The 23,423-nt window shown below is 42.5% G+C and overlaps 1 protein-coding gene and 1 pseudogene across 7 annotated transcripts in view; one reads left to right on the forward strand and one right to left on the reverse strand.

Moving 5' to 3' along the window:
* Positions 1-2,208: 2,208 nt before the first annotated feature.
* Positions 2,209-3,362, forward strand: LOC132486670 (olfactory receptor 7D4-like; annotated as a pseudogene).
* A 1,658-nt stretch (positions 3,363-5,020) lies between these two features.
* The window catches only part of LOC132486668 (zinc finger protein 14-like), a 33,595-nt gene continuing 15,192 nt past the window's right edge, over positions 5,021-23,423 (reverse strand). For 2 of the 7 annotated variants that reach the window (XM_060094205.1, XM_060094204.1), the window contains exons 2-7: positions 22,355-22,438; positions 21,652-21,778; positions 20,966-21,052; positions 19,630-19,694; positions 16,442-16,584; positions 5,021-5,764 (exon numbers count right to left, since the gene is read on the reverse strand). In XM_060094205.1, coding sequence (XP_059950188.1) covers positions 5,650-5,764; positions 16,442-16,584; positions 19,630-19,694; positions 20,966-21,052; positions 21,652-21,778; positions 22,355-22,384 — 567 coding nt within the window. In that variant the 5' untranslated portion in view covers positions 22,385-22,438 and the 3' untranslated portion in view covers positions 5,021-5,649. Of the gene's footprint in view, positions 5,765-14,252; positions 15,092-16,441; positions 16,585-17,554; positions 18,850-19,629; positions 19,695-20,965; positions 21,053-21,651; positions 21,779-22,354; positions 22,439-23,423 lie in introns of those variants that run through there. The other 5 variants (XM_060094206.1, XM_060094207.1, XM_060094208.1 and 2 more) reach the window with 5 other exon arrangements.

The following is a 23,423-nucleotide window of genomic DNA, read 5'->3' on the forward strand; positions in this document are numbered from 1 at the left end:
AGTAAAGACTAATTAGGAAAATTATTTTAATATAACTTTATTACTTAACCATCTAGAACAATCCCACGTGTGGATCTGTTCACCTTCCCTACAGTGTTACTGTCTCTGATATAAAGTGTTTGAGGAAAAGAAAGGAAGAACAAAATGTAGGTTTGTTCTTGGAAAGGTTCGGTTGGATGTGCCTGTGAAATACCCCAGGAATTTTCACTTGGCAGTGGCATGTGTTGGTCTGGTGTTCTGTCTTAATGGCAGTAATGGTAGAGCGAATTGGATTTTTATAGAGAAGCAGGTCAGAAAGACAAGATTATGCTTAGCTGAGCCTTACTCATGATGCTTCAGTTCTTGGTTTGGCCCTCACTTCCTAAGGAAAGGCCTTCACCACTCCTCACCCCCCATGCATCACAGATAAGCTCTCATGGGACACTGTCCATGTTGTTACAGATCACAATCCAAACAGCCAACGGGATTCACTGTAGCGAATCCTGTGTTGTGTTGCCCACTTCTCTCTTCAGAATTAAAGGCTTATTTTTCCAAGCATATGACAGCCCTGAGCCTTCTCTTTGAGAACTGTCCTCGGCTAAAGGAAGCTGCCTCACCCAAGGTCTCACCACTCAGATCTCTAGCTATGGGAGCATAACTGACCACCATCTGTATCCACCACTGTGTTTGCCCTGAGGTTGCTCCTGCTTCCAGCCACCGACTGAGCTCAGCTGCGTACCACTGCCCACTGCCAGGGTCATACAATGACATTGATCACCAGGGTCAATTACCCTTGCCTGGAGGTGACTCCTGTTCTTAGCATAAAGAACTTGAAATGTTCATGCAGTAGAATAGGTTGAAGTTCAACGGTGGGAATCCCCTGGTGGTCCAGTGGTTAGGACTCGGAGCTTTCACTGCCACGGACCCAGGCTCAATCCCTGGTTGGGGAACTATGATTCCACAAGCTGGCAACACAGCCAAAAAAAAAAAAAATTCAATGGGATTTTCGCCATGTCTCTGGAACCGTTATCTTTTTAGGTGTCCAGGCCTCCAAACCTGCAGAGGCCAGAAGTGTGTAGACCTGGACCACAAACTCCCCACATGACTAACTGGGAGTGATATTACAGGGGTTCACTTCTGCTCCAACCCTTGATTTCTGCAACCATGTCCTATAAACTGGAGATACAGCACATTATGACTGTTGTTGGTTTAGAGTGTCCAGTGCATCCTATGAATTATGTACCCAGAAATTCCTGTGTATTCAAATGCTTGCATTAAACAACATCATTCTGCTTGAAGTTAAATGTGTTCCCATAACTTCCATCGAATCTTAGGTTTAACCCTCTCATATTAGATACTCCCTTTAGGCTATGTTTTACCTCTGTCCTCTCCTTCCTTGACAAACTTTACAGATCATTTATATTTGCCACACGTATTTCCTCAATACACACTCTTCAACCCAATCTACCTGGTTAAGGGCTGCCCCTGCCCCTTTATTTAGAGGTAATAAATGGAGCCCTCCATAATATCTACAAAAGCGTCCATGTTTTGGTTCTTGAAGAAATTAAACATTCCTTAATGGATACCTTGTCACTTTTAAAGTCAAATCAAAGAAGGAAGAATTTCTCCTTGGAGAATATACCTTCTTCCCCCATTGCTGCCTCCACACACACAGCATTGATTGAAATGTTTCCATTGTCTTTTCCTTGTACCTCAAGGGAGCTGAGTTGTTAGGAGAGAGGAAAGTCAATACAACAATTTATTTAATGAGGAGCCCTGAGAATTCAACCCTTGAGATGATAACATGTCCCTGTTGCCCCTTCCCTATAGTTCTGTGACCCCTGCCTCAGCTGAAACCCAAATGGTTTTCTCCCAGATAGACTGCAGAGAAGAGAAAGCTTCAGTGATGACCATCAGAGACAGTGTCCCAGTAAAGGCTGGTGGAGTAAGAAGGAAAAGAGGAGAGAGGGTGGGTACTGGGCTTTACCTCTACAACAGTGGGACTGGGACAGTGCCATATATATTTAGTCTATGACGGCGAAGTCTGTAGTTTTCAGACACTTTAGTTTCTACTGAACCCAGTTCTCTTTCTCTCATTTTGTGGAATCTGGACCCTCTCTCCAAAGACTTATTTCCCAGAGAATCACTACCTCTTCTCCAATCTTTCCCACAATCGGCTGTTAGCTGAACCTTGCTTTTGCCTCCTTCCCCAGCAGACGCACCAGCGACATGGGAGCAGGAAACCACACAGGAGTATCACAGTTCCTCCTCCTGGGCCTCTCAGACGATCCTGACCTGCAGCACCTCCTCTTTGGAGTGTTCCTGTCCATGTACCTGGTCGCTGTGCTGCGGAACCTGCTCATCATCCTGGCCATCAGCTCAGACCCCCACCTCCACACCCCCATGTACTCCTTCCTCGCCAACCTGTCCTTGGTGGACATCTGTTTCGTCTCCACCACTGTCCCAAGGATGCTGGTGAACATCCAGACACAGAGCAAAGGCATCTCCTACATAGGGTGCCTCACTCAGGTGTATTTCTTTATGATTTTTGCTGTAATGGATAGTTTTCTCCTGTGATGGCCTATGACCAGTTTGTGGCCATCTGCCTCCCCCTGCACTACACGGTCATCATGAACCCCCGCTTCTGTGGCCTCCTGGTTCTGATGTGTTGGCTCCTCATTTTCTGGGTTCCCCTGATTCATATTCTACTGTTGAGGCGGCTGAACTTCTGTACTGGCACCGAAATTCCACATTTCTTCTGTGAACTGGCTCAGATTCTCAAGGTGGCCTGTTCTGACACCCTCATCAATAACATCGTCTTGTTTGTGGTCACTGCCCTGCTGGGTGTGTTTCCCCTCATTGGAATCCTCTTCTCTTACTCTCGAATTGTCTTTTTTATGTTTTTGCCGTACGTGGGCCTCCCACTGCTGTGGCCTCTCCCATTGCGGAGCACAGGCTCCGGATGCGCAGGCTCAGCGGCCATGGCTCACGGGCCCAGCCGCTCCGCGGCATGTGGGATCTTCCCGGACCGGGGCACGAACACGTGTCCCCTCCATCGGCAGGCGGACTCTCAACCACTGCGCCACCAGGGAAGCCCCGAATTGCCTCCTTTTTAATGAGAATCTCCTCTGCAGCGGGAAAATATAAAGCATTTTCTACCTGTGGGTCTCACCTCTGTGTGGTCTCCTTGTTCTATGAGACAAGCCTGGGGATCTATCTCAGTACCGATATGACTCATTCTTCCCAGAGAAGCTCCTTTGCCTCTGTAATGTACACTGTGGTCACCCTCATGATGAACCCCTTCATCTACTGCCTGAGGAACAAGGATGTATGTGAACGGGGCCCTGGGAAGGTTCCTCAGCCGAGGTGCCCCTTGTCTGTGATGGGTCACCGGCCTCAGAACTAAGTGGACATTGTGAGGCTCAAAAACAAATGTGAATTTAAATATCTTGGTTCTTTTTTGACCCTGAAAGACATGCTTCATTTCTTCTATTTTCAAAGCACCTATGACTTTGCTTTTATTTGTTTTTGTATTAGTTTCTCCTCAACACCCTCCTCAGTAATTCCTTTTTAACTTTTGTTTCCTATTTGCAGACCATACATATCTATCTTGGGCCAGCTTTCTTACAGCCATTCCAGCGATTTCCGACATTAGATTTGTAGCATTTATATCAAATGTGGCATGGTTTCCCCCTAAAATTATCCTCTCAAATGTTGATGTTCTTCACCTTAATTTGGTTGTTTGTCTTTCTCTGGAAAAAAATGGAATGAAAATCACACAATACTCATGACCAAACTGCTTCACATATCAAGTCTGTTCTTATTGTTTTATGTGTATATTTTATGTAATCTTGACAACATTTTTAAAGGTATTTCTCTCATTTACCTCATTTTTAAAAGAGAATGAGAATGGGATGGACGCTAACCTGGAAACCTGACATTGAGCCCACATTGCTAACTTTGCTATCAGTTTTCCTGAAAAGTGACGTGGTTTTCAACTTTAAGAGTGGGAATTTTTTAAATTGAACTTTTATTTTATATTAAAGTTGATTTACAGTTATGTTAGTTTCAGATGCATAGCACTGATTCAGTTATACATATACATATATCCATTCTTTTTCAGATTCTTTTCCCATATAGGTTATTACAAAATATTGAGTAGAGTTCCCTATGCTATACAAGAGGTCCTTGTTGATTATATATATAGTACTGTGAATATGTAAATCCCAAACTCCTAATTTATCAATCCCCCATCTTTCCACTTTGTTTGGTAACCATAAATTTGTTTTCAAAGTCTGTGAATCTTTTTGTTTTGTAAATAAGTTCATTTGTATCATTTTTTTAGATTCCACATATAAGTGATATGATATGATACTGTCTTCCTCTGACTCACTTCACTCAGTATGACAATCTCTAGGCCCATCCATGTTGCCGTAAATATCATTATCTCATTCTTTTTTTTTTTTTTTTTTTTTTTTTTTTTTTTTTTTTTTTTTTTTTGCGGTATGCGGGCCTCTCACTGTTGTGGCCTCCCCCGTTGCGGAGCACAGGCTCCGGACGCGCAGGCTCCGGACGCGCAGGCTCAGCGGCATTGGCTCACGGGCCCAGCCGCTCCGCGGCATATGGGATCCTCCCAGACCGGGGCACGAACCCGTATCCCCTGCATCGGCAGGCGGACTCTCAACCACTTGCGCCACCAGGGAGGCCCTATCTCATTCTTTTTTAATGGCTGAGTGATATTCCATTGTATATAGGTATCAAATATTCTTTATCCATTCCTCTGTTGACTGACGTTTAGGCGGGAATGTTTTGACAGCTAGTTTGTTCAGGTGATTCATAGTAATATATTGCATCAGGTAACTCTGTTATATTGCTTCATTCTTTGCCTTCCTTCTTCTTCCCTTCCTCTTTCCTTTCCTTGTTTTATTGGACATTTATTTCCCATCGTGGCAGTTTGAAGATACACCAAAGATCCTAAAACATCTAGTAATGAATACAACAGAATAAACCTTGTTTTCCAATGTGGTTTATTTTGGGGGAAGGGATGTCTCTGGAGGTGCCAGCAGGAATGATAGTTACACACTTCTGAAATGTATTCAGAACTTAGTCCACTTTTTGAGAAGAATATTGATAGAACTGAGTCTGCAGTGAAGGATGGCATGGTAGAAGTGGTCAGTACTTCTCCTACATTCCCTGGGATCCCTTCTCATCCCCACTGCACACCAGCCTGACTGCCACTGTCACCACCAGGTGGAACCTACTTTTCCCAACGCGTGATGGTAGACGTGACATAGAATTATGCCCCACCAGGGACAGTTCTTTGTTGTTGTTGTTGTTGTTTTTTCCGGTACGCAGGCCTCTCACTGTCGTGGCCTCTCCCGTTGCGGAGCACAGGCTCTGGACACGCAGGCTCAGCGGCCATGGCTCACGGGCCCAGCCGCTCTGCGGCATGTGGGATCCTCCCGGACCAGCATCGGCAGGCGGACTCTCAACCACTGCACCACCAGGGAAGCCCCAGGGACAGTTCTTGATGGACAGGTGTGGGGTGTACCATCTTCTTCACCCCTCAGCTGGAATAATTCTGAAGTTTGGATTTTGTGCCATTTTCCAGAATTTCCCTACAGGATGGCAACTCCGCTCACTCTTGCGGGAGCTGACTTAAGGTAAACTTTACTGGATGTGTTTTCTTCCCTGTATCACTTCTCCTCTCTCCAACACATATACCATGGTCCTTGCTCCTTCCAATAAAGTGCTTGCATGTGAATCCTTGGATCGGCATCTGCTTCTGGGGAACCAAAGGTGAGACAAGTGATAAAGACTGTGAAGAGTATCCAAACAATACCATGAATGGAACTAAGGACTTTGGGGGCAAAAACAACAAAAACAAAATAAAACAAGTATCAGGTATGTACTAAGATCTTCAAAAGTACTGGAAAATCATAATTTTTTAGTGAGGAAAAACATATTCAGTGTGGCTTTAATTCAATTTGATTCTACTAAGTTTAATCCATAGTGTATTTATTGCCTACTTCATACAAACTCAACTGGGGACCAAAGAGGTAAACATGACTGAAATACAGAGTGGTAACCATAATAATATTGGTGTGTAATAAGGCATGCTGAAAACAAAGGTAAAACTTTTCAACTCACCTTGATTAAGTCCAGAAAAAAAAATTTTTTAATTTATTTAACAGATTTATTGCAGGATCATTTATATACCATTCATTCAGCCACTGAAAGTGTAAGTTCAATAGTTTTGGTAAATTTATAGAGTTATGCAACCATCACCACAATCCACAGACCATTTCTATCACCCTAGAAAGTTCCCTCATGCCCATTTGCAGGTATTATCAACTGCCACCTCAGTCCTAGGTAACCACTTATCTGCTTCTGTCTCTCTATAAACTGACCTTTTCTAGCTATTTTATATAAATGGAATCATACAATAGATGATCTATTGTATCTGGCTTCTTTCACTTAGCATAATGATTTGTCAGGGTTATTCATGTGGAAAACATACATCAGCATTTTGTTCCTTATAATTGCAGAATAGTATTCAAATGTATGGATGTACCACATTTTGTTTAGCCATTTACCAATTGACGGCTGTGTGGGTATTTCCAGTTTGGGGTTAATATGAATAATGCTATTATGAATGTTTGCATATGAGTCTCTGTGCTAAAATGTGCTTTTATTTCTTTGGGGGTAGGTATTGCAGAGTAATTACTGGGTCATACGGTAAATTTGTATTTAATTTCTAAGAAAACGCCAAACTTGTTTTCCAAGTGGCTGCACCATTTTATATTCCCACCAGCAATGAATGGAGGTTTCAGGTTTTTCACATTTTTGCCAACACTTAGGATTCAGAAAAACTTCTAATGGGGAATATACTTGAGCAAGAGTAACAAATAATCAGTAGAAATTTAACTGGATAATGGGTTTGGGTAGAAAACAGGATAGGAGATTGGGAACTTGAGAAAGAAGAAACCACACACACACATGTATGTGGAAATTCAAGTAAAGCACTTCAGTAAGATATTTGGAACTTATGTCTGACTTACTAGAAATAAGCAGATACGTAGATGGAAGACAGACTACTGAGAGTCTAGTTGGACGTATTAAGGATTCTAAAAGCAATTGAGCACAAGGGCCATGCTGTAATCATGTGCATAATATGAGGATTTTAGTATTGCTATGAGCGGGGGAAACTGGAGGCAGAGTGAAGAGTTAGGAGGCTGTTGAAGTAGTTCAGGGAAAGATGATGGGGACCTGACCAAGCCAGTGGCAGTAAGACAGGTAGATTTTGGAAGAGAGGTGTATTAGTTTCTTGATGCTGCTGTAGAAAGTTGCTGTAAGTCCAGTGGCTTAAAATGACAGAAATTTATTATCTTACACTTCTGGAGGTCTGAATTCTATGAAGTATCAGCAAGGGGCTTAATGCTGGATGCACTAGAGGGGAATCTCTTTCTTTGCCTTTTCCAAATTCTAGAGGCCCCCTGCAGTGCTTGGCTGGTGGTCCTTCCTCCATCTTAAAAGTAAAAATATAGCTTGAAATCTCTCTCTTACCCCACTGCCTTCCTCTTATAATGACACTTGTGATTAAATTCAGCCCACCCAAGTAATACAGGATAAATTTCCCATCTCAAAATCCTGAAGTTAATTACACCTGCAGAGTCCCTTCTGCCACCGAGGCCAACATGAATGAATGAACCATGTCCTCTGGGCTGCATCTGGACCCCACCCCCCACTAGCTGACCCCTGGCCCATCCACAGCCATGCGGGAGGAATCCTACCATAACACTCTGCTTTACTGGTGGAGGGCTACAATGGGAGTTTGGATTTCCAGAAATTCGTGTCATCTGAGACCATCTGGGTGTTTCCTCTCCCCAGTGCCTAGTCACTATAGCAAAGACTGCAAGTCCTTTTGAGGAGGGTTTGAGAGAAGATTTAGTATGGATTGTGGTGATGGTGCAAGGTCTTCCCTTTGATGAAAAGGTTCTTTCTTATTGACCTATGCCTGGAAATTGGTTAGTGGGCTGTGATTTTCTACTGTGATGACACAAATCAGTCTTTGGATTTCCAGACTTGAGACACTGTTTCAATTATGAAGCGTGTCTGGAGGGCCATGTGACAACTACTCAGGACACGGGGGTCCAAGGTTAAATCTGCAGCCAGGGCTCTGGGAGCTGCTGGCCTCACACCCGTATGTAGACAATTATTGGAAATATTTTGGTTATCGGAAGCTACCTTTTCAACTGTAATTTTTTGAGAGCTAAACACATATCAGTTACATCTAATGAATATATAGTAACCAGAGAATTTTGAATACTCCATATGAGGGATTTAAATATCACCATTACCACTTACTATGCTGAAATACTATGGATATGTTGGGTTAAATAAAATTTATTTAAAAATGATCTCAGTTATTTCTTTTTGGTTTATTGTGGCTATTGAAAAAATTTAAAGTCTATACGTGGCTTACACAGTATACACTGCAGCTGGGAATTATGAAGAAAAGAAAAATGAAATATTCAGTCAACATAGTTGACGTTCCCTTGAAGGAGCCTGGAGAAGCCTGGAGACCTGTATCTCCTTTTAAGTCCTTCTCTCTGGTTTTCTCCTTTAATCTCTCAGGAAATAATTATGTCCCCGTGCTGGAAACTGAGAAGACACGAGCAGTGTATACAAAAAAATGTACGAGGTCTAATTGCAAGGTAAGATGTTAACAACAGAAAAAACTGGGTGTGAGGTACACTGGAATTTTCTGTACCGTCTACACATTTTTGTTTTTTTTTTTTTGAAAATCTGAACTGTTCCAAAATTTAGAAGTTTATTTAAATATAAAAAGTGAGGGGCTTCCCTGGTGGCGCAGTGGTTGAGAGTCCGCCTGCCGATGCAGGGGACACGGGTTCGTGCCCCGGTCCGGGAAGATCCGACATGCCGCGGAGCGGATAGGCCTGTGAGCCATGGCCTCTGAGCCTGCGCATCCAGAGCCTGTGCTCCGCAACGGGAGAGGCCACAGCAGTGAGAGGCCCGCGTACCACAAAACAAAACAAAACAAAACAAAAAGTGATACTGGACTTCCCTGGTGGTATAGTGGTTAAGAATCTGCCTTACAATGCAGGGATGCGGGTTGGATCCCTGGCTGGGGATCGAAGAGCCCACATGCTGCAGGGCAACTAAGCCTGCATGCTCTAGAGCCCATGCGTCACACCTAGAGAGACGCCCACGTGTCGCAAGGAAAGATTCCACATGCCTCAACGAACATCCCATGTGCTGCAACTAAGACACAATGCAGCCAAATAAATAAATTTAACAATATATTTATATTAAAAATGTGATACTGTATGATTCCATTAATGTCAAATACAAAGACATAAAAGTCATCCTATGCTATCAGAAGTCAGGAAGGTGCTTACCCTGGGAGGCATGTGTCTGGAAGGGTACACCAGGGGATACTGGGGTGGTGGTAACGTCCTGTGTCTTGAGCTGTGTGCTGGTTACATTGGTGTGTTCCACTGTTAAAATGTATCAAGCTAAACACTCATGTGTACTTTCTGTATGTAATGTTTTATTTCAATAAAAAGTTAAAGTTAAAAAAACATGTACGCGGTCTAGATGAGCTGATATGATGGTAGGAGGTAGATAATAAAGTAATGATTAATATACCAGTTCAAAAGTGATATGGAAAAAATGAAGCAGGCAAGAAAATAGGGAAGGTCCTACATACACACCCACAGTGGCATAAATATTCTGGGGCAGATAATGGCAGAAAAGGAAAATAAATATTGACTATTATACCTTGAACCAAAAAAGATTAGAAAAACAATATCATGATTCCCCCCCACCCAACACCCTCTAAATAAATTTTGCCCAAAACTCTCTAAATAAATTTTAAGTACTGGGTAACTTCAACAAAGTCTTGGTTGGGAAAATTCAATTGAAACAGGTCTGTTCTCTCCCCATCACCTTTGCAAAGCGGAAATGCCAAGTCAGACTTTCTCCAACATCTATGTATTGTATGAGTCTCCCTGGATGTGTGTCTTCTCAGAGAACCACCACTGGGAATTATTTATCAGTTCTTCTGTTTTACTTTTATTCATTTATTCTTCAGATTTCCTTCATGTTCAACCATTTGATATCTTTTAACCTTCTGTGGTTTTAAAGGTCAACTCTATTTGGTTAAAATCAATCACAGTCTTTGTTTTTTTAATTTTTTGATAAGAAGTGATTTATTACAATCGGACACTTGTGAGGCTTACAAGCGGGCAGGCAAGGGGGTGCCGCGCCCAATCACAGTCTAAAACTGACGGGCAGCCTAAATGGTAATCTTCACAACAGTATTCGAATGACAAAGGTGGAAAGTTCCACAGTTCGTATGCATGAACAAAATCCACCATCATGATAACCCCACAGATGAGAAGCCTGAAGCCTGAAACTACATACATCAAGTCTATATTGTCCGGCATTAGGACCTGCTTTCTTTTGGACAGATTTTAAATGTCCTGGGCAGCATTATGTGTCTTTTGTTTACCAATGTTATTCTGTTAACCCTGAAGTCATATATGGTCACAGGTGAAAACCAGCTATCTATTTCATAGTAGAGATTCTACTTAATACCACATTCCTCAAACTGGGAAACCCTGTACTGAACAGGGCCAGAAATCTGTTTATTTTCCTGGTGACTGCATAGGATGTTTACTTTTTGTTGTTAAGATACAATTAGTGGGGCCTCCCTGGCAGCGCAGTGGTTGAGAATCCGTCTGCCAAGGCAGGGACACGGGTTTGATTCCTGGTCCAGGAAGATCCCACGTGCTGCAGAGAAACTAAGCCTGTGTGCCGTAACTACTGAGCCTGCATGCCACAACTACTGAAGCCCGCACGCCTAGAGCCCGTGCTCCGCAACGAGAAGCCACTGCAGTGAGAAGCCCGTGCACTGCAACGAAGAGTAGCCCCCGCTCGCCACAACTAGAGAAAGCCCGTGCACAGCAATGAAGACCCAATGCAGCCAAAAATAAATAAATAAAATTTTAAAAAGATACAATTAGTGTACAATGAAAAGCACATGTAAGCATTCAGGGAATGACTTTGGAAAACTGCACATACTTGAGTGATCACCAGCTGAAACAAGATACAGAACATAATTATCTTTCCTCCAAAGCCCTCCTGCCTGTTCTAGTCCATCCCCTCACCTTCATCCCCAGACAAGCACTTTCTGATTTGTAAGTTACTAGAGAGACAGTATTCAGTACACATACATTAAGCCTTCGCTCACTGTTTTCACATATATGGCCTAACTCATTTTTCTTTGTTGTTTGGAGAAACATTATGGGGAGAAAGGTGATTAAGTCCTCCCATGGAACTGTGTACTATCTCTTTTTTTAAAAATTATTTTTAATTAATTATCTATTTTGGCTGCATTGGGTCTTTGTTGTTGTGCACGGGCTTTATCTAGTTGCGGCGAGCAGGGGCTACTCTTCGTTGTGGCACGTGGAGTGCCTTTCTTAGAGACCCAGCTGTATAAAAACCTGCTCATAAAAGGACAGTAAAGTGCTACAGGTTCCTTTAGTAATATTAAATGTATATATATCAGCTGTTTATTTAAAGTGTACATTTTAAATCAATTTGCAAATCAAAAGTCAGATTTTTTTAAAAGGCTAGTTTTTTTTTAAACTACTAAACTCAGACCCCAAATGGAGAAATGTAGAGTGTAAAAAAAGTGAATATAAAAAAAACAAACTGTTTAGCTGGCATTTCAAAGACTAAAACACTGAACAAAACACCTAACACAAAACAGTATCTTTAAATGCCCACATGCAGGGTCACTCCGGTAGGCAGCCAGCACAGGGAGGTCAGTAGCCTCACAAGTACAGCTGCCTCAGCCATTCAGAAACAGGAATGCCCTGTTCCCAGGCAGGCACCAGAGGGTAGGCCAAATGCAGTGGGTCACGCAGGAAAAGTATCGGACACACATCACTGAGAGCCGGTGGTTGGGGAGGGAAGGTGGGCTTTGACACAAATCAGCCACCAAGTGCTTCAAGGACGAAGCCCACACAATAGAGTGTTCTGCATTCCCAGCTGAGGGGAGCCCAGTAGCTCCTGGAGCTGCCCTTGTAGATATTTGGGTTCCAATCTGCCTGGCTGCTGAGGAATCACATGGCCTTCCAGGACAGCGCAGGGGCCTGGTGCCCCCAGAGTCACCATGGGCTGAACGGTGTACCTGTCTAAATATGTTCTGTGACCAAGAACTCTGGGCTTTGCTCTAGAGACAAGACGTGATAGATTCAGGCGGAAGGATATCCCCAACCTGTCCCTTAACTTTTCCATTAACATTGAGATAAGAATGATGAAATTGATTCCACTGATGAAAGTGATTCGTAGTGGTGAAAGGCGCTGTGTTCCAATGGGTCACAAGTGAACTGGTTCAGAAGCTCAGGGTGCAGATCTCTCCTCCCCTCATGGAGCACAAACACAAGCTGACCCTGTTCTGCCCTTCACTCTAATGAATAATCTTCCCCACTCCTCGCCTCAAAGCTCCTGTACTAAAGAGATGCCTTTCTGCTGTTATGTGGAAAGACATACTGCTCAGGGGCAATAATGTCTTATATAATGTCCCCATCACCAGGGACCCACAAGTCACCCTTTGTGTGACAAGTGACAGGGCAGTCAGAGGGAGAGAAAGAGGCAGGAAGACAGCTGCCTGTGAGAGCGGCAGGTCTGGGTAAAGAGTGAAGAAAGGGCCACAGCTGCACTAACTGCAAGGTCCCAGCAAGGCCAGGGGACAAATCCAATGCATCCGTTGGGATGCACCACTGGGGGCTGAGGCAGACAGCCAGCTCCAAAGTCGTCTGGGATAGAAAAGGCCAACATGAAGTACCCAGGAAAGCTGGGGAACAGTCATAGCCATTCCTATCATCATTACTGTTTGGCCACAGCGGGGCAATCATGCAGTCAGTCTCCACAGCTGTGTCCCCTTATGGTAGTGGTCAGTTTACCTCATGATAGTGCACTAATTTCACTGTTTCTGATGATACTGAGCACTTCCCCACTGGGGTATCCATTCCCTGTCAAACATAACCTCTCATAAGACAGGGGCGGCTCTGCCACTTCTCTGGGGGGACTTGGTTCTTTTTGTCACCTGGGCCTGTTTTGTGGCTCTCCTGACTACAGACTGATTTCTGGGTCTCTGGGTCAGTGTGTTGCTGAGGAGTTGACAATGGGCATTGCGGTATTCACAAGTCCCAGTACACTTTGTACAAGGGAAAAGGTATTAAGACTTCAATGAATGAAAAAAAAAAAGACTTCAATGAAAGACATTAATTTAAAAGGTTTCAGGGTAGCAACTAAAGGAAAAGTAGTGGAGCATATAAATTTCAATCATCGTCAGTTAAATCATCTGCATGAAAATATATTAACAATGTAGAGAAAGATGGAAAATGAGATAAATATGGAAAAAATAAGATGATACACACAAACCCAAATTTATTAGTAATTTATTATATTATACAGTAAATGCTCCAAGTAAAAGAAAAGGATTTTAAGATTGGATAGCAAAAACGTAGGTATTTTTGAAGTCCACATAATGTCTGTGTATAAAGTGACATTAAAACATTAAGCATAGGGCTTCCCTGGTGGTGCAGTGGTTGAGAATCTGCCTGCTAATGCAGGGACACGGGTTTGAGCCCTGGTCTGGGAGGATCTCACATGCCGCGGAGCAACTAGGCCCGTGAGCCACAACTACTGAGCCTGCGCGTCTGGAGCCTGTGCTCCACAACAAGAGAGGCCACGATAGTGAGAGACCTGCGCACCGTGATGAAGAGTGGCACCCGCTTGCCACAACTAGAGAAAGCCCTTGCACAGAAATGAAGACCCAACACAGCAAAAATAAATTAATTAATTAATAAACTCCTACCCCCAACATCTTCTTTAAAAAAAAAAAATTAAGCATAGGACTTCCCTGGTGGTGCAGTGGTTAAGAATCGGCCTGCCGATGCAGGGGACATGGGTTTGATCCCTGGTCCGGGAAGATCCCACATGCCCTGGAGCAACTAAGCCCGTGCGCCACAACTACTGAGCCTGTGCCTAGAGCCCTCGAGCCATAACTACTGAGCCCGTGTGCCACAACTACTGAAGCCTGTGCAGTCTAGGGCCTGCGTGCTGCAACTACCAAGCTGGTGTGCTGCAACTACTGAAGTCCGTGGGCCTAGGGCCCATGCTCCGCAACAAGAGAAGCCACTGCAATGAAAAGCCCGCGCACAGCAACGAAGAGTAGCCCCCACTTGCTGCAACTAGAGAAAGCCTGAGCGCAGCAACAAAGACCCAATGCAGCCAAAAAATAAATTAAAAATTAATGGTAGTATAAGATTGAGAAATTAAGGAAAAGCAAACTGATATAACTACTGATACACTTACTGTTGAGCCTCATTAAGAAGTAGGACAGCAGGGATCCTTGTTCTCTCTTCTTGCACCAAACATGGGCAAATGTCTGGGGAAGAGCTTTCATTACTGGATTCCAGATACTTCTCTGTCTTTCCACCCAGCCTGGCCACTACTGTTCTGCCTCTTCCAGGAAGCCACATCTCCATCACCAAAACTGTTGGACCAGTGACTTGATTATTCCCCTCCTCCAAGGAAAGTTAGCCTGTTTGTATTGGTTCCCTTTGTCCCTGAGTCTCTCAGGGGTGACACAGAGGGCCCATGTGGAGTCTGCACTACATTGGGTTGTCTTACAGGAGAGCAATGCTGAGGTTGTGGAATTTATTTGTTTCTTTGCAATAGTAACCAAGCCTGCTTGTTGTCTCAATGGGAGAGATGATCTCATCTTTCCACGTTCCTCACTGCATTTCTCAATTCTGAGAAAAAAAGGGATCAGAGCCTTGTATTCACATGTAGAACATGATGAGCAGGGGCAAGAGCGATGCACGGAGGAGGGTCTTCAGCAAGCTCCTGGTTCACACATCAACTTGGCTTTTGGAGAATTTTCACATGAAAATGGCACCTTGTCAACCACTAAAGAACAAGAGTTGGGACGAAATCTGCTTCGTGGATCTCAGTAGACACTTGTTGATGACACTATCACTAGGAGTCGAAGCAGCAGAATGAGGCCAACCTGCATATAAACCTCTAACATGACCCATGAGGTCTCAGACTCAGGCAACTGCAACAAATTCTACTGGAAATATAGGTCTTATTTCAGAAAATCAGAATGTCATCCAGGGCTAGTATATAATCCATTACACTGCATTCAAGGGAGTTAAGACTAATCTGCTGATAATTCAGTGTCACTGCCAATAATTAAAGAGGTCAACAGATAGGCCAAATAGCAATATGCATACACAAAAAAGAACCAAACATGACACATTACTCCACATATAAATATGTATAAATGAAGGTTCAGAGGTTAATTCCAGTCCAGGCTCTGTTTTAAGCTTGACTTGGATTATCATTACAATGGTTTGATTAGCCTCAAGAAAGTGTCATCAAGAAGCTGCACCCCGGGGACTTCCCTGTTGGTGCAGTGGTTAAGACTCCACGCCCACAATGCAGGGGGTCCGGGTTCAATCCCTGGTCAGGGAACTAGATCCCATATGCATGCCACCACTAAGAGTTTGCATGCCACAACTAAGGAGCCCACCCGCCACAACTAAGCAGCCCACCTGTCACAACTGAGACCCAGCAGAACCAAATAAATAAATAAATAAATAGTTTAAAAAAAAAAAAAAAAAAAAGAAGCTGTACCCTGATTGGCTATACGCGAGGTAACCCAAGGCTGCTCAAGCATGAGAACTCTGTAACCTTTCATCAGAAGCTGAAATGAGGTTTTTATTATTAGATAAAGTCCTAGGAAGGCAGAACCTGGGTTCTGGCTAACTGACACCTGGCATGATGTGGGGTGCAGGAAGCCTAAGACTGGGGAGGGTGCAGAGGTTAGGCATACCTGCTGGTAAATGCATCAGACCTGGTAATGCAGTAGCTGGGTTCACTGGTGGCACATAAATGAGGGACTGGCTAGTTCTGGTAGCAATAATGGTGCAGTTGGTACACCTGTACTGAGGACATTACTGACAGCTGGTAGAATTGAGCCAATAAAAAATCCTGACAGATCCTGTTCAATTTCTGTAATTCCCAGTGGTGACAAAGATGGGGGAGTAACTGAGGAGAGATCAACCTCTGTAAAGCCATCTTTAAGATGAATAATAGGTGTACTAGTCATTTGTCTGTGTCTGAACCTAAAACCCACCTTCAGGAACTGCCAGTCATGGCATCAAGCAGCGCACATTATCAGGAGCAGCCAGAGTCACATGAGTTTTTCACTTTTCAAGCACTTGGATTGGAGGACAAACCCAGAGGGAGGACATGTCACCTACAGCAGACATTGTTTGATCCAGACACGACATGATTGTTTTGCATGGGTGTGGAGCTGAATATAGGGGTGAAAAGGAACAATCATTGCTCTCACCCTCTTCCTGCAAGGCCTGAGGTTGAATGTCCTCCACAGGCATCGGGGTGTTGTTCTCCCACAAAGGTCAGGAAATCAGGGTGTCTCACATTAGTAGATGAAATCTCACTTCCTCTCCACTCATCCCATGCTTGACCCTGACCCTGAAAGGATCAGGTATGAGAGAGGACAAGGTCATCTTTACAAGATTTACAGAGATGTACTATATCCTCCACTTTGGCCATTGGGACTTGATGTAGATGGACTTGGTGAGCCTCATACATAGTCAAGCAGTTCCTGTCTTCATAATATAAGACCAGGTCCACCCAACAGGAAAAAACAGGGGGTCCAAAGAGGATTAAGTGTGAATCCTGTAGGCCCACTTTTGGCCAGGTTGTGACCTGGAAAATGTAGCAACTAGACTGGCCTGGCCCGATGATGAGGGAAAGACGTATCACTGTCCAGGAAAGGTCACGGCCAAATGACAAATGTTCAAAATAGATCTTTGGGACCACCTGGAACACTATCCTTTCTCAGAAACCCTAAGATTTCAGACTCAGAGTAGCATTTCCCATATTTACTACACTCCGTTTCTCTTGCCTGTGAATCACCCCATGTTTATTAAGCACGAGCAACAATCTAGTGGAAAAAAATGATGACTGTACAATATTTCTCACATGCCTAATGGTTCTTCTCCACAGTAAGATCACAAGTGAACATCAAAGTACTCATGAGATGTACAGCTTTCCAGAAATCTTATATCAGTAGAGTTCCTCTGCATTGCAAGATCTCCCATATTTACGGAACATACATTGCCCTGAGCAAACAGTAAAGTGCTTTCCATGTTTCTTAATAGTATGGCTTCACTGTGAGCCCTAACAGGCTGGGTTGTGAGATCGATGGCTTTCCTACATTCCTTATGCTTGAAGACCATCTCTCCAGTGTGCTCTTTTCACGTCAAGTGTATCAGGGCAACTGAGGGCTTTCCCACATACCTGACATCAGTTAGACAAAGTGATTTCTTTCAAGACAAACAAAGAGAACTGAAGGCTATCTCACATATTCTTCATTTATAGGATTTTGCTAGAGGGTGAGTTTTTCGTGAGGAATTGGAATAACTGAAGGATTTCTCACATTGTTTACATCCTGAGGTTTCTTTCTCTCCACCATGAGTTTGGACATGTTTAGAAAGGTCTGATTTCCGGGGCTTCCCTGGTGGCGCAGTGGTTGAGAGTCCGCCTGCAGATGCAGGGGACACGGGTTCGTGCTCCAGTCCGGGAAGATCCCACATGCCACAGAGCGGCTGGGCCCGTGAGCCATGGCTGCTGAGCCTGTGCGTCCGGAGCCTGTGCTCTGCAACAGGAGAGGCCGCAACAGTGAGAGGCCCTCGTATCGAAAAAAGACAAAAACAAACAAACAAAAAAAGGTCTGATTTCCAAGTGAAGGCTCTCCCACATTTCTCACATTTGTAAGGTTTTATTCCAGAGTGAATTGTCTTATGACGATGAAGGTATAAGGAATGTTTAAAGGATTTTCCACACTGATCACATAGAAAGGGCCTGTCTCCAATGTGAGATTTTCTATGGTCCCTAAACTGAGATCTGACAAAAAATTTTCCACAATCTTCACATAAAAACTTTCTAGCATGAGTTTTCATATGTTCAGTAAGTACAAAAGGCCTGATGAAGGCTTTACCACATTCCGTACATTTATATGGTTTTGTTCCAGTGTGAATTCGATTGTGAATCTTAAGATATGAAGAACTTTTGAAGAATTTTCCACATTTTTCACATGGAAAAGGCCTCTCTTCACTATGAGATTTTATAAGTTCTTTAAGTCTATAGGAAGTAAGGAAGGCTTTCCCACACTCCCTACATTTATGCACTTTTATTTCACTATGATTTTGCATGTGATCATTAAGGAATAAGGGATAAAAATAGGATTTTCCACTTTCCTTATATATAAAAGGCCTCTCTCCAGTATGAGATTTTACATGGCTCCTAAGGTGATAAGCTCTAATGAAGGCTTTCCCACATTCCTTACATATAAAGGGCCTCTCTCCAGTATGAGATTTTACATGGCTCCTAAGGTGATCAGCTCTAATGAAGGCTTTCCCACATTCCTTACATATAAAGGGCTTTTCTCCAGTATGAGATTTTATAAGCCTCTTAAGTTCATAAGCTATAACGAGAGCTTTCCCACATTCCTTACATTTATAGGGTTTCTCTCCATTGTGGGTTCCCATGTGAATTTTAATGGATATATGATGTAGACTTCCCCACACTCCTTACATTCATAACTTTTTTTTGTGGTGTGATTTTGTACAGGTATACCACGCCTTGTGGAGAGAATCGAAGCTCTCCCATGTTCCTTCTGTTCACAGCGTTTTTCCCCATTCCGAGTTACTAGTTGTGCCTGAAGAGAAGGCTGATTCACACAAGCTTCCTCACCATCACTGCATTCCAAGACTTTCTCTCCCACACTGGTTTTCCTGTCCACAATATTTGGAGTCAGGATGATGGCTTTTCCACAGTGATTAAACACAAAATGCTTCACAACCGTAGAGGTTTTCTTCTGCAGAGTAAGGAAGCTTTTTCCATACTCATTATGCTCGTGAGTGTTGCCTCCATTTTGAGTTCTCCTGCCTGTCCTAAAGCTCAAGTGTTCACTGAAGTCTTTCCTATATTGCTCACAGTTACAGTTTCCATCCACTGTGGATTCTTGCCTGTGGATGGATAGATGAATGATGATGCAAAGATTGCTGAGACTCATTAATTGATCCTACTCATCTCACACTTGAAACATCATTACAATGATGAAGATGACTTTTACCATTTCTACTACATTCATACACCTCTGCCCTGTTGATTTCTTTCAAGTTGAATGATGGAATCTTTCTGCCAGAATGATGTTCCATCTATTCCAACCTTCAAATAATCCTGTACAGCTTCATGGATTGTTGTAAAATCTCAAATGTCCCGTTACATATGTGGAAATGAGGACTTATGGGAACTCTGAGGCAATAAGTATCAAGCTAGGTTTAGGATATCCCCAAATTCATCCTATTCAGAGTATCTCACCATAGACATTGCTCTCCCCTGGGTGACTGCCACCTACTGCAAACATCTATCACTTGTGCTCATGCTATAAATGAGATTCCCCTTCTTTTCTGAATGTGGAAAAAGAGAAATATGATGTTTTAAACTTACCAATGTTACTGTTTCCATCCCAACAGATGTTTCTCCCCCAAGATTATCCTGCTGAATTGCTGAGCCTTTGGTTTTAAGTTGCATTTCCCATAAAAAAAGAATAACAAATGTAAGAGTTTGTAGAAAGAAACAGGAGGCTGAAGGAGTTAAAAATAATAATACTCATTTGTATTGGCTTCCAAATTAAAGATGCTAAAAATATCAATACATACATACTAGATTTGAGGAATTTGGCTATGCCAAATATTTAACAATGATAGGAATGCAGAGTCAAAATTCAGTACCTGATTAAAAAGAATTCTATGAAAATTAAATATGATGGGGGAAAAAATCTGAATATTATCAGTGAAGGAAAAGACGAATGTTTGGAAAAATAGCCTACATCAAAATGATAAAGTTAAAAAAAAGAAACAGGGGCTTCCCTGGTGGCGCAGTGGTTGAGAGTCCGCCTGCCGATGCAGGGGACATGGGTTCGTGCCCCGGTCCGGGAAGATCCCACATGCCGCGGAGCGGCTGGGCCCGTGAGCCATGGCCGCTGAGCCTACGCGTCCGGAACCTGTGTTCCGCAATGGTAGAGGCCACAGCAGTGAGAGGCTCACGTACCACAAAAAAAAAAAAAAAAAAAAAGAGAAACAGAACAAGCCATTTTGGATAAAGATGTGGTACATATGTACAATAGCATATTACTCAGCTGTAAAAAAGAATGAAATAATGTCATTTGCAGTTACATGGATGAACGCAGAGATTATCATATTAAGTGAAGTAAGTCAGACAGAGAAAGACAAATATCATATGATAACACTCATATGTGGAATCTGATTTAAAAAAACGATATAAATGAACTCATTTACAAAACAGAAACAGACTTAAAGATATCAAAAACAAACTTATGGTTACCAAAGGGGAAATGTGGGAGGGTGGGATAAATAAGGAGCTTGGGATTAACATACACACATTACTATATATAAGATAGATAACAACGAACTAATGTATAGCACAGGGAACTCTACTAAGTATTCTGTAATAACCTATATGAAAAAAGAATCTGAAAAAAATATATATATATAAAACTGAATCAGTTTGCTATACACCTGAAACTAACATAACATTGTAAATCAACTGTACTTCAATAAAATATTTAAAAAAAGAACAAGCCATTTTGTGAGCTCATAAGAAACTGTGAGTAAATGTGAAGTACGTAAGTATGACAACTTGAATATATCCTGAAACATCAGAGACCAGTGGCCTCAGCCTTCTGTGAGAAAGCACATCTTTACAAGTTTCCTCATTATTATTCCAAAGACACTGAAATTTTCATTGATCAGGAATCACTCACCTTGGAGGACTCCTCTTCTTTCCACTGTCCTCAAATCATCTTCTTGTTCTGACCAAGAGATCAGAGTGGGTTTCAATGACTGATACCCTGTTTATGAGGAAAGATTAATGAAAGAAGCTCCAGAAAAACAGAAGAAACTGTCCAGTGAATCAGCTCCTATACGTCTAAAACTGTGGTAAAACTATTTCAGAAGAGATAAAACAGGAAATTCACCTCCTTCTGTTCTCCACAAAGACTGTTTCTCTCTGGCCCCTGAAGCTCACATTCAGATTGATATAAACAATTACAAAGCTTAAGACTTTTTTGATACGGGAAACAAAGTAAGTGCAAAAAAAGATGTTCATTCACATGGAGAAACCAATATACCAATGAGTGTCAAACTCTGGTGTCCATGAGAACCAAGTCCAGTGTCTGTCACAACACAGATGACTGGGTCCCAATGCCGCAGTTTCATTCAGTAGGTGAAAGGTGGAGTCTGAGAATGCACATTTCTAACAGCGATGGTGATAATGCTAGTCCTAGAAGCACACTTTCAGATGACAACCGAATTAAAACTCATTCATGTGAAGACCAGTGTCTGTTAGTTTCCATTATATTCATATGTAACATCACCCATGCTGCAACACAGTAAGTGCATCACATATATCTGTTCCCTAAGACACTACAGGAATGCTGGCAGCCCTTACCTGCTGTGGTCAGGTTCTTGTAGTTCTCCAGCATCACATCTCTGTATACCTTTCTCTGAATGGGGTCCAGTAAAGTCCATTCTTCCTGGGTGAAGTCCACAGCTACATCAGCAAAGGTCACTGAGTCCTAAACCATCACACACATACTAGCTTCAGCAAAGTAAGCCCTCCACCAATGGTAGGGACTGGAGACGGGTGACCTATGATTCAAGGTCTCTCATCATCTCCCCCAGGACACAATGGTCCTAGGTTCTCTTCTATCTACACTCACTCATGATTGATATCCTTCAGCTACAGCTCTAATGGAACATGTAATACATGAACTTATCTCAAGTGTTTTGTTTCTCTCCTGTAGCATAGTCCTAAGCCAACTGGAAGCACTTGTAAACGCTGATGAATGAATACATTCTTTGAGAAATGCACAGTCATCTTCCTTACTGTGTAAGAGCACCAAGCAAAACAAAAAATATGCAGTCACCATCACGAGAGGCAAGATTAGGAGGTCATTACTGAAATACTGAGATTATTCAGGGTAATGTGTCACCAGTATGAGCTTCCACTTAGGGAGGGAATTCATCAGGGACTGAGTCCTGCAGTGGCTTTATTTCTTTAAGAAGCTCTGGACACAGGTCTACCAAAACAGAATGTGTCCATCTGGTGGACACAGTAGCTCATTTTTTAGAAGGATAGACTTGCTTCTTACCTCAGAACAACTTCTCAAACACTCAGCCATTATCCTTTCTGCCTCTATCTTTTCCTCAGGAAGGCAAAAGGGTCCTTAGAACACCTAGGAGAAAAGAAAGAAGGCATGAGTACCCAGAGATGATCATAATTCCCACAGTCACTTACTGGAAGTCATTCAACTCTAGCTCAAAATTCCCAATTATCCTTGCACACTCAAGAAATCTCACATATATACACACCACTGTTGTGAAATGCCAGAGTAGTCCTGTCTCACCTGGAGCCAGAAAAGGGGATGGTGAGCCATGTTGCCCATCAGGAAAAGAGTAATGGGTTCATTTTACAGGGAAGGAACCTTAAGACCTGAGTAATGTGACTCTTCATTTGTCAAGGCAATAAAATACATGAATAAGTTTATGCAGCAACTCTACCTAAATGCGTACACCAGAAAGCCGAGTTAGAGAACAGCATTATCTGGCTCCCTTCAGCAATTCCTAGATGAACCAGATGCATGACTGCTCAGGCCTAGACCAAAAGACTGGCAGATCCTAAAGTAGAGTCTCTGAAAAAGGACATTAACAAGGACTTCTCATGGGACATATAGCTGTCATGTTGCAATGATGGTGAAATTTGCCTTAAAATTCCTTTCTCTGATGTCAAGATCATGTCAGATAGCTTATGAATACAAGTGGACAGGGACATCTCCATGCCCCTGGAAATCGGGTTATCTGGAGTCCTGCTTCATATCAATCATTAATCAACAAATATTAGTTATCTCACACACAACATCATAAATTAGCTCTTTCTATGTAGATAACATAGTTACTAAAAGAGTATGCTCTACAACAAGAATATCAGTAACATCAATTATTATTCATTGAGGACATTATGTACCAGATATCTCATTAGGAGCTTACAGCTTACCTATATGTTTGGAACAACTTGAATACTGAAATCTACTCTTTCAACTGTAAATTATGTATGCTCTAAGCAGAAATTAAGTATATATGATAAAAATTTAGTGTCCAGTAAATTTAAAACCCTTCAAATGAAAAAAATGTAAAATATCTCAAATTTTAAATTGACTAAGT

This window comes from Mesoplodon densirostris, chromosome 3, assembly GCF_025265405.1.
Source record: "Mesoplodon densirostris isolate mMesDen1 chromosome 3, mMesDen1 primary haplotype, whole genome shotgun sequence".
Lineage (NCBI taxonomy): Eukaryota > Metazoa > Chordata > Mammalia > Artiodactyla > Ziphiidae > Mesoplodon > Mesoplodon densirostris.